General features: G+C 49.0%; 1 protein-coding gene across 2 annotated transcripts in view; it reads left to right on the top strand.

Moving 5' to 3' along the window:
* Nucleotides 1-400: 400 nt before the first annotated feature.
* The window catches only part of camsap3 (calmodulin regulated spectrin-associated protein family, member 3), a 28,493-nt gene continuing 12,095 nt past the window's right edge, over nt 401-16,798 (top strand). For both annotated transcript variants that reach the window (XM_035397565.1, XM_035397564.1), the window contains exons 1-3: nt 401-931; nt 11,233-11,504; nt 16,692-16,798. The exon at nt 16,692-16,798 is cut by the window's right edge and continues 34 nt beyond it. In XM_035397565.1, coding sequence (XP_035253456.1) covers nt 787-931; nt 11,233-11,504; nt 16,692-16,798 — 524 coding nt within the window. In that variant the 5' untranslated portion in view covers nt 401-786. The remainder of the gene's footprint in view (nt 932-11,232; nt 11,505-16,691) is intronic.

Here is a 16,798-nt window from a genome sequence, read left to right as displayed (position 1 = left end):
AGTTTTGTGCGTAGTCTTCAGACACTATATAACAACTACGCATAATATTATTTGTACCTCTTCCGGGCACAGCCACCTATTATTACTGGAAATATTTAAAAAATGCGGATTTTTTTTTCTTGACATGGCTGAATGCCACATACGATTACATTGTTGCAAAACGTGAAAAACAATAGGCTATTGTTATGATAAAACTTAATTCATTTTTCACGAATGAAACTAACTCCTTGGTGTATGTGTGTTTTTCTGGTTTGTGTAACACATGGCCAGTTTTACCTGTACTGCACCTGTCTCATTGGGCAATTCACCTGCGTACCTGCTGGTTACGTTCACACGCTCTAAAGCCCGCCCATTCTAGCTGCTTTCCCCTCACCCTCTAACATGATTGGACATTGACGAAATGACTGACGTGAATGTAGAGCACCTGGAATTTGGTCGGTCAGCTACAGTGCTGTGCTCTCCGCGGCTCAGAAAACACGCTACGATGGGCGTATGGCAGATTCAGGTCAATATATAATATAGTTTTTATACTAACGCCGACGGGGCCTCGCCTCTACAACAGAGATCACCTTCTCAACAAACGACCTCGCACTTCAAGGACCGAAAAGCCACGGTTTTGGGTGTTTCTTCACTGACGTTAAGCCGACTGAAACGCCAACACACTCGTGCTCTTCTGCTTCAGTACTCTGGGATACGAATAAAATGACCGTTTGATTATTCTTTTTCGTCTTTCGCCTCTACCTCCTCTTTCGGTTTGTCATCCATTCCCCTCCCCTCGGCCAGTCCATGGATTCTACTATGGTGGATTCAAATGCGACGAGGAGGACTCTTGCGGTCCCGGACGTAAAACCATCGGATCAGTACGATTTTACTCGAGCCAAAATATGTGCTAGTCTGGGATGGCTTCTGGCGAAAGCGTACGGAACTGCAGGTATATGTGTCTAAACATTTTTTTAAAATTCTTTTCAACGTTTCTCAGTCCCAGCTCCCCTTTTCTCGTCTGTCAGTTGTAATGAATAGCGCATGAAGGTGAACTGCACATTCGAGTGTGGACTCAGCGATTTCTGGTACACAAAGACCGTAGAGGTAGGCGAGCATGGTTAGCTCAGTATTTTAAGCAGAATAACTGCCCTTGCTCTGTCTCGGGACGTAAAACTATGCCAAACACAAACACACTTAGGCTACGTACTATCACAAAACGCTTTTTCCCTTCATATTAGTTGACAGATTGGGATGATTGTAGCTGCGGCTGTGAAATCGCATATATATCTATATTTTTTCCCACTGTTGCTTGTGTCGCTATTGTGAGGAATGTATTACGATTGAATTTAGCTAAGCCGATTTGTCTCATCTCAGTTGTCGCATAGCAAAACGACAACACAGTCGTATGGACCGCTAAAGGCAACTTATTTCTCCGAAACATTAAAGAAAAAGAGGTAACTATGGATATATGAAATGTGACTGTTCTGTGTTGTTAAGAAACTTATTTTAGGGATGCGCTGATGTAGCCTAATTCGTTAAATGTGATGTGTTGAATTAAGACCCCTGTGAAATTGCTTCATGACCCGTAACGTTAGACGTTTTTAAACGCTAAGACTAGGCTACCCTGGGATGCTCCCCGTAGCCCGAATTAACATTGGAATTATGCTGATTTGTAATTCCATACAGTTAGCTTTACCGATAACATTGTGAGTGATTAGGTTTGAAAGGCCAAAATAGATGCTAAAATCGCAAACTTAATGTTTATTTAAGACGTGTGCACAGAAACCGACGGCCTTGGACCAGGCTGCTGACTAATCAGTTAGCCTACAGACTAACTGCACACCCACCTGGGGAATCTTCGGGAGAAATGAACGCCCACAGTAAATCAAAATGGATTTTGATTAAGACACGGATTTTCAGAAACCTACACGAGCACGACTCCACATCTGGGTGGTTTACAGTAATAGCCTAGATTGCTCAATGGTCGAGCTGTCATCTGTAGTCGTTGCTCGGTAGCCTATTGCGTTTCCTTGAGGTAGGCTAGGTAACTGATCGATACGGCGGTCAGGATTCAGGATTTGTTGTCATGGTTGCAGTTCAGATTAGTCCCGATGGGCCACGTTGTTGGTATCGGCCACTTCTCATTAAAATGTCACGTGGAGAGACACACTTGAGTCTTAAGGTTTTCCTCCTCTTTCTTGCTTGGAAACCTGAGGACGAGGAGACCAGCAAAACAAAACCCTTTTGTCTCCAGATTCACAGAGACCGTGGAATCTGTGTCACCATTCTTTTTATGCAGACGGTCTTCAATGCCTGCATACCTTCCAACACAGACGATTATACCTGAAACCCCAGTTTCTATTGAAATGGAAATCGAATGTCCAGTCAATATAATGAGCTGGGTGAACTGGGGTTTCAGGTATAATTGTCTGTGTTGGAAATGAAAAGTATGCAGGTATTGAAGATTGCTTGCATACAAAATAATGACACCTTAATGTCCTCACCCACCCAACCTCGCCCCACATCCCAAAAAAACAGGCCGCATTTGTTCACCTGCGATTCGTCCGACCTTTTCTCCCGTTGTGGATTTCCAGTAGCAGCAGCGCGGACAAAAGCAGCCCAGGCTGCGTTAAAAAACAGACTTTAAAATGGGCCTATTGTGTAAAGTTTCTGAGACGCTGTTAATTCCGCCCGGCTGCATTCCGCCACTTCCTTCATTGAAAATTATGTTTGGATTTGGAAGTAGCAACGGGCGCTACCACACCAGTGCTTGTGGAAGTGGAAACCGCTCAGTCCGCACGTCCTGTTCTTAACAAAGGGTGAAATAACTGGGGACCGTTAATATTCAACCGACGAGACGGCTCGCGCATTCGCCAGAATGTACTGTATGCAATTATTTCACACTAAATATAGACTAATCGTATGATGTAAGCTATTCCACGTTAAAAATGTTCTCTGACCGAAGTGTTTGGAAATACTGCGGGTCTTGTCTGTAGCCTAGCGTTGTGCTGCAGCGTTCCCAGGTGTCAAGCTTTGGGCGCCGGAGTCCTAGCCTGCTCTATGAAACTTAATTTGCTTTCCAGCCCTGTTAAGTGGCTTCTGCTCTTGAGGGATGAGCATGTTAAAGCGATCTATGGATCAATGATCCATTTATTTAAAGCGTGTGTTTTTGGAAGGGGAGATGCATTTGGAGCTTTGCCCATGTACAGTGTTAGACCTGGTCACTGTGTGGCATGCTGGACTTGACCGCAGTAGCCTGGCTGGTTTGTGGGTGTGTGTCTGTCGCTCTGACGATGGGGGTGGTTTGCCTGTGCTCAGCTGATGTGGTTGCACAGTTACAGTTAAGAGTCCTCTGGACAGGAGTGCCTCTCTGACCAGGCAAAGCTCCCTGATCCGTCCAAACCAGATTAGTGTGAGTCCAGACACGCTGACTGAGTGATCGGTTCAGAACACAGTTATATCACTGGGCGACGTGATGAAATCATGTGTGTGTGCGCGCGCGTGCATGTGTGTGCGGGCATGCATGTGTGCGTGCGTGCGTTTCGGGTGTGCATGCATGCATGTGTGTGTGTGTGTGCGTGCATGCGGGTGTGCATGCATGTGTGTGCGGGTGTGCATGCATGTGTGTGTGTGTGCGTGCATGCGGGCGTGCATGCATGTGTGCGTGCGTGCGTGCGGGTGTGCATGCATGCATGTGTGTGTGTGTGTGCGTGCATGCGGGTGTGCATGCATGTGTGTGTGCGCGCGAGTGTGTGTGCCCTTTCCAGTGCTCGGATTGCTTTTAAGGCTGAAACGGATAAAAGCACATCTTCCGTGAGCCGTGTCCCTAATGTTCGCTCCTCGTCCGTCCTTTTGTTTCTGCTCTCGTTTCATCAGCCGCCTCACATGAATCTCTCTCTCTAACAGTCTGAAAGCCTTGACCGGCCGAAACGCTCAAATCGCAGTGAAGAGACTGGTGTACAGTGAGAACAGGAGTGGAACCCGTTCCCTGCTCAGCACAGCACAGCACAGCACAGCTCAGCACAGCCTAGCCCTGTCCAGTAAAGTTTAGCGCAGTTCTGAGCGATTGTGTCAGTTTACGTTTGAAAACATAATAGTTGTTTTTCACTGAGTCCTGGCTGGCAGGCCTGTTGGTCCTGGGAGGGGGGGGGGGGGGGACTTTCTGAAAGCAGAGCTGTATGTAGATCCCCTGTCTGAACCTGAACCTCTCTCCTTTCGCCCCCTCCCACTTCGCACTCCTCCTGGCTCTCTGGTCTCCTTTTGCTTTGTGTAAAGGTGATCCTCTCTCAAAGAGCGGGTGTGAACCTGCACTCAGTCTCTCTCTCTCTCTCTCTTTTTTGTGCTGCTCTGCCTCGGACAGGCTAGCACTGGGGCAGTGAAGACTGCATAAAAGCACAGACACCTGCAGCATGCATGCTGCTAAACAGACCCTTAAAGTCACAGACCCCTGCACTGTGCATGCTGAACCACAGACCGCTGCACTGTGCACACTGAACCACAGACCCCTGCAGTATGCACACTGAACCACAGACCACTGCAGTATGCACACTGAACCACAGACCACTGGACTTTGCACACTGAACCACAGACCCCTGCACTGTGCACACTGAACCACAGACCCCTGCAGTATGCACACTGAACCACAGACCCCTGCAGTATGCACACTGAACCACAGACCCCTGCAGTATGCACACTGAACCACAGACCCCTGCAGTATGCACACTGAACCACAGACCGCTGCACCGTGCACACTGAACCACAGACCCCTGCACTATGCACACTGAACCACAGACCCCTGCACTATGCACACTGAACCACAGACCCCTGCACTATGCACACTGAACCACAGACCCCTGCACTATGCACACAAAACCACGGACATCTGCTCCACGTGTGCTGCAACAGACACTTAAAATCACAGATATCTACAGTATAGGTGCTGAACTCCAGACACCTGCACCAAACACACGGAACCAGACACGGAAACTGCACCATTCCCACGGCAGTACTGACACCAGAACATGGTGTCCGTGCTGTGGCACAGACACACGATCCCCAGACATCCGAGGCATTGAGAGAGAAACGTCCCGTTCTGTTTGCTGCACCAAAGCTCCTCTCTGGGGAGGCTGTTCTGGATAATGCTGTGCTTGTGTGTGTGGGTGAGATGTAGGTCACGTGACACAGGTGTGCTCCCAGGTTGTTGACTCTGAGTGGTTGTCTGAGAAGGATGTGTAGTAACGCAGGTTCTTAGAACAACATCTCTCTTTCATATGTTGTGACAAAGCCACAAAGCTAACAGAAGGTTTACATTTTTTTATTTTTTTATTTGAAGAAGACTGTTGATCCTATCCTAAGGGTTAAAGGTCACAGGGGACTTCCCGCTCCATCTGTAGCAGAGTGGATAATGATGTCTTGCTGGACTTGCAGAACAAACAATTAATGATGCGTGTACATGTACAGTGCACATACAGTGAGCTCCGTAATGTCTGGGACATAAACATTTGTTCTTGATTTGGCTCTGCACTCTGAAATTTTTTGATTGCAGTTCCTTTTGGCCTCCACATTTTGCTCTAGCCATCACTCTGATACTAGTGAATTTTGGTCTCTTCTATCCAGAGCTCTGCAGGCTCTTTTAGGTACTAGTTGCCTAACTCTAACCTGGACATCCTGTTTTTGCAGCTAACTAGTAGTGCATCTTGCAGTGTAGCCTCTGTTGTTCTGTTTATGAGGTTTTCTGTAGACAATATTGACTGACACATCCACACTGTGTTTCTGATCTGTCGGATGGGTGTTTGGGGGTTTTTCTTTATTATGTTGAAAATTCTCCAGTCATCTACTGTAGAGGTCTTCCTTGGTCTACCGGGCCCTTTGCAAATTCTGAGCTCATCAGTGCTCTCTCTTTCTTCTTAAACTTCCAAACAGTTGATTTTCATAAGTCTAAGGTTTTGCCAGTTTTTTTCTTCATATTTCTCGGTCTCATAATGGCTTCCTTGATTTCCATTGTCGAAACTTATGTTGACAAACGTCAATAGCAGACTGAAATTCTAATCATAAGCCTAGAATCAAGGCTAGAAGCTGTCGTATACCTGCACTAAGAACACAGCTGACTAATCAGAAACACCTGTGAATTCATTTGTCCCAAACATTATGATGCCCTGAAATGGGGGACTATGTGTAAAAAGTGCTGTAATTTCTACAAGGTAAATCCAAAATGTATAGAAGTAATTTTTAATAAAATCTGAGAATTCATACTTTAACCACATGTCAATTGATTACAAATTCAAATTGTGTATTACAGAGACAAATCAAAAAGAAAAAAAAAGTCTGACTCAAACATTATGGAACTCACTGTTTACAGTCAATGGTATACTCTCTGTTCCTGCAGTCCAGCAGCTGTACTGTCCCTTTAATTGAAACCAGGAAGTCTTAATGTTCACCATTCCTATGACAACAAGAGTTCCAGCTCTGGCACAGTGAATGCACAGGGGCGGAGTTTAACCCTGCAGAATTCTCGCCAGCAGAAAATTCCAGCGAACCCGCCTCGTTCAGTGTTAATCCCGCTTGCTCTGCGCCATTGTGAACGTCTGTTGCTGTGTTTGTGACGCTGCTGGCAGGCCTAACTTAGCTTCGTCGATTTATCGATTTAACGTAATAACCTGGTAATCACTGGGCCTGTGTCCCACTCAGCCAATCAGAGGGGCCATCGCTGCCGTGGCGACTGAGGGCCTGTGACTGGTGTGTGTACAGTGCATGCGTGAGTGCCCGTGCGTGCACGTATGCATGTTACATGTGTCTGTCATGGTGTGTTTGACAGTGAGCGTGAACTTTGACCCCCTGCTTATCTGAGAACCCAAAAATGGGAAGCGAGGCACAGCTGGACTGAGTGTGTTTAGAGCAGGTGGAGGTGCACTGTGAGTGTGTTCACAGCAGGTGGAGGTGCACTGTGAGTGTGTTTAGAGGAGGTGGAGGTGCTCTGTGAGTGTGTTTAGAGCAGGTGGAGGTGCACTGTGAGTGTGTTTAGAGCAGGTGTAGGTGCACTGTGAGTGTGTTTAGAGCAGGTGGAGGTGCACTGTGAGTGTGTTTAGAGGAGGTGGAGGTGCACTGTGAGTGTGTTTAGAGCAGGTGGAGGTACAGTTTGAGTGTATTTATAGCAGGTGGAGGTGCACTGTGAGTGTGTTTAAGGCAGGTGGAGGTGCACTGTGAGTGTGTTTAAGGCAGGTGGAGGTGCACTGTGAGTGTGTTTAGAGCAGGTGGAGGTGCACTGTGAGTGTGTTTAGAGGAGGTGGAGGTGCACTGTGAGTGTGTTTAGAGCAGGTGGAGGTGCACTGTGGGTGTGTTTAGAGCAGGTGGAGGTACACTGTGAGTGTGTTTAGAGCAGGTGGAGGTGCACTGTGAGTGTGTTTAGAGGAGGTGGAGGTGCACTGTGAGTGTGTTTAGAGCAGGTGGAGGTGCACTGTGGGTGTGTTTAGAGCAGGTGGAGGTGCACTGTGAGTGTGTTTAGAGCAGGTGGAGGTGCACTGTGAGTGTGTTTAGAGCAGGTGGAGGTACAGTTTGAGTGTATTTATAGCAGGTGGAGGTGCACTGTGAGTGTGTTTAGAGCAGGTGGAGGTGCACTGTGAGTGTGTTTAGAGCAGGTGGAGGTGCACTGTGAGTGTGTTTAGAGCAGGTGGAGGTGCACTGTGAGTGTGTTTAGAGCAGGTGGAGGTACAGTTTGAGTGTATTTATAGCAGGTGGAGGTGCACTGTGAGTGTGTTTAAAGCAGGTGGAGGTGCACTGTGAGTGTGTTTAGAGCAGGTGGAGGTACAGTTTGAGTGTATTTGTAGCAGGTGGAGGTGCACTGTGAGTGTGTTTAGAGCAGGTGGAGGTACAGTTTGAGTGTATTTGTAGCAGGTGGAGGTGCACTGTGAGTGTGTTTCAGAGGTTCCTGTCCTTAAGTCTTTCATGTTTTATGACTCTGTAAGAGGAATCTAATATAAAACATGATATATCCAAGGACACGCTAACTCTAGTGCGTTATGCTTCTTCAGTTTAGGCCTATCTTTAGTAATGCACAGTAACTATGTGGTGTGTTACTTTATCTGTTGATAAACAAGCATTCATATTCTGATCCAAGTAAACTGTTGAATATGAAATGCTTTGTCTGTACTGGGTACATGCATGAATGCATGTTCTTTGATACATTGAGCTTGAAATAGCTCGGCATTGGAAAGCTCTTTTGTGTTTGAGACCTGGTGCCTGGTTCATACAGTCCCTGGTATTTAGTGTTTTGTACTGAACACACAGTCCTGACATTTCAGTTTGAATGTTGCACTGACCACACAGCGCTGGTGTCTCAGTGTGAACGTTGTACTGACCACACAGCGCTGCTGTTTCAGTGTGAATGTTGTACTGAGCACACAACGCTGGTGTTTCAGTGTGAATGTTGTACTGACCACACAATGCTGGTGTTTCAGTGTGAATACTGCAGGTGTTGTATATCTGAGAACACAAAGCAGGCCATTCATTCACTGGCCTGTCCTGTAGGGAACTGAAGGCTCTATCTCCCCCATCTCTCTCAGTTTGCATCCTGCTTTCCATAAGGCCGCTTTCACTCTTAACCCAATGGAGCAGTGACTCAGTACAAGAGGCCAGTGTGGAGAGCCCCAGGATGCCTGCAGGCACCGAGGTGTAGGCGTCCACAGATGGCCACAGGTTGGACATGGAAATGCGAGTGTAGATGACCGCAGGTGTAATGGTGGAGTTGTTGAAAGCCACAGGTGTATAGGTGGAGTTATAGAGGGCCACAGGTGTATAGGTGGAGTTGTAGAGGGCCACAGGTGTAGAGGTGGAGTTGTAGAGGGCCACAGGTGTAATGGTGGAGTTGTTGAAAGCCACAGGTGTATAGGTGGAGTTGTAGAGGGCCACAGGTGTATAGGTGGAGTTGTAGAGGGCCACAGGTGTAGAGGTGGAGTTGTAGAGGGCCACAGGTGTAGAGGTGGAGTTATAGAGGGCCACAGGTGTAAAGGTGGAGTTGTAGAGGGCCACAGATGTAGAGCTGGAGTTGTAGTCGGCCACAGGTATAGAGCTAATGTTGTTCTAGAGAGTCACAGGTGTAGAGGTGGAGTTGTATAGGGTGATGGGTGTAGAGGTGTAATAGTAGAGGGCCACAGGTGTAGAACTGGAGTTGTAGAGGGCCACAGGTGTAGAGGTGGAGTTATAGAGGGCCACAGGTGTATAGGTGGAGTTGTAGAGGGCCACAGGTGTAAAGGTGGAGTTGTAGAGGGCCACAGATGTAGATGACCGTAGGACTTAACCAGGTAACATTCCCAAAGCTGTTCAGAGTTCCTGACAGTGAGAATTCAGTTTGTAACCGACACCGCTGCACTACAAGCGGGAGGAGAAGCGGTTACACAATCACGGTGTTAGCACGGCTAATTGTCACAACACGCTTTGCCGACCAGAAAACATTCTATTTGCATATATTTACGAAGGGGAAAGTGGATTTTCCAGTTACTAAGCGAGGATGCGCTCTGAACGCACACTCACGTCTTGTTTCGGTTATTTTGAGCGGGAGGGAGAGCAGAACAGGCCGTGCGCAGACGGGTCACAGGTAGCCAGCGTTAGGAGCGGGAGAGCGGGCTGCGGGCTCCCAGGGCCCGGGCTGCAGCCGGTGTGTAATGGAACTTTCCCTGGGCCTTCCGTCACTCGAGCGTTCTGTTTGAGTTTCAGTGGCGTGTGTTTAGTTTGTCCGCAGGTGTGATATTTAGGGCGGGTTGTTTAGGGTTTAGGGTTGTCTGACGTGGCCGAACTGGTTTTTCAGCACGAGTGTGTCAGGTGTGTTTGGAGTTCCTGCCTCAGGTTTGTTCAGAGTCTGCCGTGTGTCCCTGTAGTCTGATAGGGCCTGTGTGTCCCTGTAGTCTGTGTGTCCCTGTAGACTGATACAGTAGGTGCTGTGTGTCCCTGTAGTCTGATAGGGGCTGTGTGTCCCTGTAGACTGATACAGTAGGTGCTGTGTGTCCCTGTAGTCTGATAGGAGCTGTGTGTCCCTGTAGTCTGTGTGTCCCTGTAGACTGATACAGTAGGTGCTGTGTGTCCCTGTAGTCTGATAGGGGCTGTGTGTCCCTGTAGTCTGTGTGTCCCTGTAGACTGATACAGTAGGTGCTGTGTGTCCCTGTAGTCTGATAGAAGCTGTGTGTCCCTGTAGTCTGTGTGTCCCTGTAGACTGATACAGTAGGTGCTGTGTGTCCCTGTAGTCTGATAGGGGCTGTGTGTCCCTGTAGTCTGTGTGTCCCTGTAGACTGATACAGTAGGTGCTGTGTGTCCCTGTAGTCTGATAGGAGCTGTGTGTCCCTGTAGTCTGTGTGTCCCTGTAGACTGATACAGTAGGTGCTGTGTGTCCCTGTAGTCTGATAGGTGCTGTGTGTACCTGTAGACTGACTCTGCTGTGTGTCCCTGTAGTCTGATGGGGCCTGTGTGTCCCTGTAGTCTGATAGGTGCTGTGTGTCCCTGTAGTCTGATACAGTAGGTGCTGTGTGTCCCTGTAGTCTGATAGGTGCTGTGTGTCCCTGTAGTCTGATAGGTGATGTGTGTACCTGTAGTCTGATAGGTGCTGTGTGTACCTGTAGTCTGATAGGTGCTGTGTGTACCTGTAGTCTGATAGGTGCTGTGTGTACCTGTAGTCTGATAGGTGCTGTGTGTCCCTGTAGACTGATAGGGGCTGTGTGTCCCTGTAGACTGATAGGGGCTGTGTGTCCCTGTAGACTGATACAGTAGGTGCTGTGTGTCCCTGTAGACTGATGCAGTAGGTGCTGTGTGTCCCTGTAGACTGATACAGTAGGTGCTGTGTGTCCCTGTAGACTGATACAGTAGGTGCTGTGTGTCCCTGTAGTCTGATAGGTGCTGTGTGTCCCTGTAGTCTGATAGGTGCTGTGTGTACCTGTAGTCTGATAGGTGCTGTGTGTACCTGTAGTCTGATAGGTGCTGTGTGTCCCTGTAGACTGATAGGGGCTGTGTGTCCCTGTAGACTGATAGGGGCTGTGTGTCCCTGTAGACTGATACAGTAGGTGCTGTGTGTCCCTGTAGACTGATGCAGTAGGTGCTGTGTGTCCCTGTAGACTGATACAGTAGGTGCTGTGTGTCCCTGTACACTGATACAGTAGGTGCTGTGTGTACCTGTAGTCTGATAGGTGCTGTGTGTCCCTGTAGTCTGATAGGTGCTGTGTGTCCCTGTAGACTGACGCCGTGCTGTGTGTCCCTCCCCTCTCCCTGTAGAGAATGTTCCGGAGGACCTGCGAGACCCCTTCTACACCGACCAGTACGAGCAGGAGCACATGAAGCCGCCGGTCACGCGCTTGCTGCAGTCCTGCGAGCTGTACTGTCGCGCCTACGGCCGGCTGCACGCGGCCGGGGCCCGCCCCGAAAACGCGGGGCCCTGCCGGGACGCCGCCGCCCTCCTGAGCCTCCTCGCCGGCCGCGGCGCGTCTCCTAGAGACCAGGACGCCATGGTGACGGAGGCCGACCTGCGAGGCAAGCCAATCAGAATGGTGAGAGCCTTCGGGCCTGCCGGTTAATTTCCCTGTGTGATGTCCTCGTTGGATCGAGAGCCGCGGTGATCAGCTGGAGAGTTTAAAAGTGCTTATTGGGGGGGTGGGGGGGGGGGCAGAGTTAACCGACGCAAGGATTGTTACCGCAGATGAAGGGGGTCTGGCTGAGGGGGGAGGGTGTGCTTTTGCGGTGGACAGAGATTAGAGATGTACGACCCTGCTGCCGCTGCCGCTGCCCCCCCTCCCCCCTCCCCTCCCCCGCCAGACCTCACCCCCCAGGATTAGTGGAATCGCACCATGTCACAGCTTAAGTGCGTGCTGGACCTGGGGGTGGAGCATTAGAGTAATGGAGGTTGTGTGGCAGTATCGGAGGCTTGCTGAAGCGTACAGTGTGTGTGTTCTCTGAGGTGCTGTGAGTTAGTGGTTTCAGACTGAGCTGGCCGTTCTGTGTTCCTGTAGTGTAAGATGGAGGCGGGCTCAGGAGTCTGTTCCTGCTCAGACCCGGGCTGTTGCTGCAGTTCTTCAGACTCGTAATGACCTTCAGACTGAAGCACCCTCTAATCAAATTGACCTTGACCGTGCCAGGCATGCTGGGAAAGCTCTCTGTGCAGAGTGGGGTGGGGCTGAGCGAAGGATCTTTGCTCGACTGGCACGGTCTGCTGTTCGTGGTGGTTATAAACAGTGCCCAGATACCAGATTGTTGTCAGTGTCAACACTGCTTGATGGTTTTTATCAGCGTTCAGGTGGTGCTGCCTGGCTGTGGTGTGTTATCTGCGCTTAGACTGGTGCTCTCTCGCTTCCTTGGAAAGTTGTGCTGTGATAAATGTGCCTGGCAGCTGTGGCCTGGCTGGGCTGTGATACCTGCACTCGGCTGGTACGGTCTGGCTGGGCTGTGATATCTGCACTCGGCTGGTACGGTCTGGCTGGGCTGTGATATCTGCACTCGGCTGGTACGGTCTGGCTGTGTTGTGATATCTGCACTCGGCTGGTACGGTCTGGCTGTGTTGTGATATCTGCACTCGGCTGGTACGGTCTGGCTGTGGAGAGAGGCTGAAAGTGGGTCAGTGCTGAGCATGAGTTCTGCCCAGAACCGCGGACTCCTGCCCTGCACTGACTGGCATGTTAAATCCAGCTCCCCGTCCTCTCTCTTTCCATCCCTCTCTCTCTCTCTCGCTCTCCTTTTCTCTCTCCCTCACTCCATCCCTCTCTTTTTCTCTTTCCTTTTCTCCTTCCCACTCTCTTCCTCTCTCTTTTTCTCCTTCCCACTCTCTTCCTCTTTCTCTTCCTCTCTCTCCCTCTCTGTGTCCCACTCTCTTCCTCTCTCTCCTTTTCTCCTGCCCTCTTTCCCCATCCCATCCCTCTTGCTCTTTCCCGCTTTCTCTCTCTCTCTCTGTTTACTTTGTTTTTCTGCTCTCCCCCCTCTCTCCAGTAAACGGGGGGGGGGGGGGGGGGGGGTCGGGATGCTTCCCCCGCCTCCTCTCGATGGACGGATAAAGCTCTGTGCAGATTAGAGTAAATCTGCTATGCAGACAGCGCATCGTCTCAGCACAGACAGCCCCTACTGACCCCCCCCCCCCCCCCCGCCCCCCAGTACACGCCTGGCACACGCCACTCCCACACAGCACACGCACTCTTACACGTGCCACTAACACTCGAGCTCCAACATCGCTTACACAGTATATGTCACATACGTGTCACAAACACATGTTTACCCAAACATGTTAATCTCTTGCGCACATCACTAACACACTTGCGTACAGTGGTCAAACCATATCCAATCAATCACCTGTTGACCCTGTATTTTAATTAAAATTTTTAAAAATAAGAAAATTGCCTTATTGGGGGTGCAGTGCAATTATTTCCGATGTAAACAAGGTTCTGAGCTGGAGCAAAATCCGAGTTTGAGTTGCATGAGGCCAGAGGTGAAAGAACTATCTTGCTTTTAAAAGAATGTCTGCTGAAGAACCATTTGACAGATGTGTTAGTAGCCAGAGCAAACGCACCCTTGTGTCAGTGATGGTGCTGTGGCTCTGGTGGCAGTTTGAGGGCCCAAAAACTGAACTTCAGGCAGCTCATTTCTCCTGGATGGTTTCTCATTCAGGCCCAGATCTAATCAGATTTAGGTTCAACGAGGGTTTTTTTCCCACTTTGTTATTGTTTAAACAGTGCTGAGGAGGTCCCATAGCAAGCGTGTTTACACACAACAGCGCTAACATTCAGGAGGCCACAGTTGATGACCCATAAGGTTAAAAAAATGCAGGCTGTGTTTTGGATGCTGTGTACAGGTTAAGAGCAGTGTAGAAACAGCAGTTTGCAGGAGCGCAGTGAAGCTGTAGAGAGATTAGCAGAGTCGTTTGTGTAGTGTAGTGGTTCTGTGTGTACGGAGCACGCTCAGTGGCTGCACAGGCAGGAGGGAGAAATGCTGGGCCGAGGGTTGTGGTGAGGTGCATTGTGGGGTGGATCGGTGGGTTGTTACGGGCAATTTGGCAGCCCATTCGTGCTCATTATTCCTGTGTGCGCGCTCTCTCTCTCTCTCTCCCCCCCCCTCCCTCCTTCTCGCTCTCTCCCCCTCCCTCCTTCCCTCTCCCTCGCTCTCTCTCTCCCCTCCCTCTCTCTCTCTCTCTCTCTCTCTCTCTCTCTCTCTCTCTCTCCCCCCCCTCCCTCCTTCTCGCTCTCTCCCCCTCCCTCCTTCTCGCTCTCTCCCCCTCCCTCCTTCCCTCTCTCTCTCTCTCTCTCTCTCCCCCCCTCCCTCCTTCTCGCTCTCTCCCCCTCCCTCCTTCCCTCTCCCTCGCTCTCTCTCTCCCCTCCCTCTCTCTCTCTCCCTCTCTCTCTCTCTCCTCATTAGAGAAACTTGTGATTTGGCTTAGTGAGTTCAGCAGGCCCAACGTGAAACCCATGACTCTCTCACACACACACACACCCACACACGCACATGCACACACACACACATACACAAACATACACTCACATGCACACCCACATACACACACACACACACACACACACACACACACACACACAAACACACACACACGCACACGCACACACATACACACTCACAAGCTCTCTTAAACACAACCTCATTAGAGCACAAGTGCCCAACATGGCGTGTGTGACTCAGTTTCTCTCTCTCTCTCTTGCATATCAGTTATAGAAACAGGGTAAATGATGTTCTCTTTTTCTCTTGCTCACTTCTTTCCTGTCTTTCGCTCAGGGCTCTTATTACCTGACTCAGCCTTTGCTCTTCTGTTTTCCCCATCTATCATTTCAAGCCTGTGTGTTCATTTAAGCACACTCAACTTCCCTCAGACACGCTTACAAAAAAAAAAATAATACATTTGGAGCGGCATATCTTTATATTTTAAGTTTTTGATTTTTTTTTCCTGTTTTTTTTTCTATTGTGTTGGTTTACTTTTCCATCTTTGATTATTATGTATAACTAGATTTTTATGTCTCCTTTTTTTTACTGTTAAATAAAGGAGAAATAAAGGTCTTTCTCTCCCTCTCTCTCTCTCTTTTTCTCTCTCTCTCTCTCCCCCTTTCTGTCTCCCTCCTACAGCATACTGTGACAGTTTGTTTGTGAAATGTGGTGTGTGTGTGTGTGTGTGTATATGCATATACATGTAGGGTTATAATTTGGTTTAATACTGAATGTTGTTACTGGTGTGTACTGCAGATGGAGTGGGCGGGTGGAGTTCAGGCCTGCCTCTGTAACTTTAAGAAGCAGCTGGATAGGAATTTGGGTGTTTATTGTTTGTTCTGTTGTGACGCTAAACGGAGAACACCACTAATGTGTACACACACACACACACACACACACACACGCACACACGCAGGCGTATGATTCCTGTGGTTTGTGACATAAAGGACAGCTCAGCCAGATTTCTGAGGGTGGCATGTAGGCTACAGCATGAGTCTCAGCACATGAGTCACACTGGGATATGAGCGAGGAATCGGTGAGAGAGAGAGAGAGAGAGAGTGAGTGAGTGAGAGAGAGAGAGAGAGAGAGACAGATAGAGAGGGAGAGAGAGTGGGTGTGCAGAAGAGGAAGCACAGAGTAGAGATTGATCATTACCTGTTTCACTTAACAGTGCTGTGTTTGTGTATGAGAGCGGGAGGGATGGAGGGAGGGAGGGATGGAGGTATAGAAGAGAGAGGGGGATGGAGGAGAGAGAGGGACGGCCTTTAACAGGTGATCTTCCACCTCGTGGAATGATTCATCGTGGGCACACGCTGACACACACATGCAAACACACCTGCACTCAGGTGTGAAGGATGTACGTCTGACTGTACACACACACACACACACACAGACACACATACTCTCACACATGCACATGCACACACACAAGCATACACACATACTCACACACACACGCACACACACACTCACACACAGACGCACACACACCCACACACACACACACGCGACATGCGCAGACACACAGACACACACAGCATCTTACTGCTGACTCAGTTTGTCTCAGTGGGGGACTGAGGACACCTAGTGGTGGCTTTTATATTTTTCTCTCCACTGCGGCCTGTTTATGTTGGAACAAATAGAATTGCAACCTTCATCCCAGCTCTCTGCATGAGCCAATGGGCATGTCTCTTAAATGCGTGTGTTTTCTTAATTAGTCAGTGAATGGTCAGCTCTAGCTGCGTTACTGATCTCATATAATGAGCAGCGTGGAACTGGTACTTGTGAAACTTCTTGTCATTGTCGTGATTTGTACATCAGTCATCTTTACGTGGTACTCCGTAAATAAAGCTAATTGGAACGTCATTACAATGTGTATTTATCTTGAAAGAATGTACACACCCATTTCAGTTTCTGCAATAGTTTACTGCAAAGCAAGTGTGTACGACGTCTATGAGATGTTGAACATAGATTTGATAGGAATTGTATTAAAGTGGTAAATGTAAAGACCAGTTTTGTTGAACATGAAAGAACTGTAAAAAGAAGTATTTATTTATAATACAGACAAACTAATCTTTATATGGTATGAGTATTACCAGATCAAACAGAAGTAACAACACAAGGATTATGCTGAGTACAGTGACGTGAACTAGTGGTTTGCTCCTTCTTTTAAATGTGGGTGAAGCTTTATGTTGTGGCCTGTTCCAGCGCTGACTCCTCCCCCCCCGCCCCCGCCCCACCCCTCCTCTCTCCTTTGCTTGGTTCAGAGTGCCCACCTGGCAGTGATTGACTCACTGATGGCGGTGGGTGCCATGGAGACGGTGAGCACAGCGAAGATTCCGCGCGGGGCGGAGCAGCTGGGGAGCAGGGCAGG

The sequence above is a fragment of the Anguilla anguilla genome, chromosome 17 (genome assembly GCF_013347855.1).
Source record: "Anguilla anguilla isolate fAngAng1 chromosome 17, fAngAng1.pri, whole genome shotgun sequence".
NCBI lineage: Eukaryota > Metazoa > Chordata > Actinopteri > Anguilliformes > Anguillidae > Anguilla > Anguilla anguilla.
This window is presented reverse-complemented; position numbering and strand designations above follow the sequence as displayed.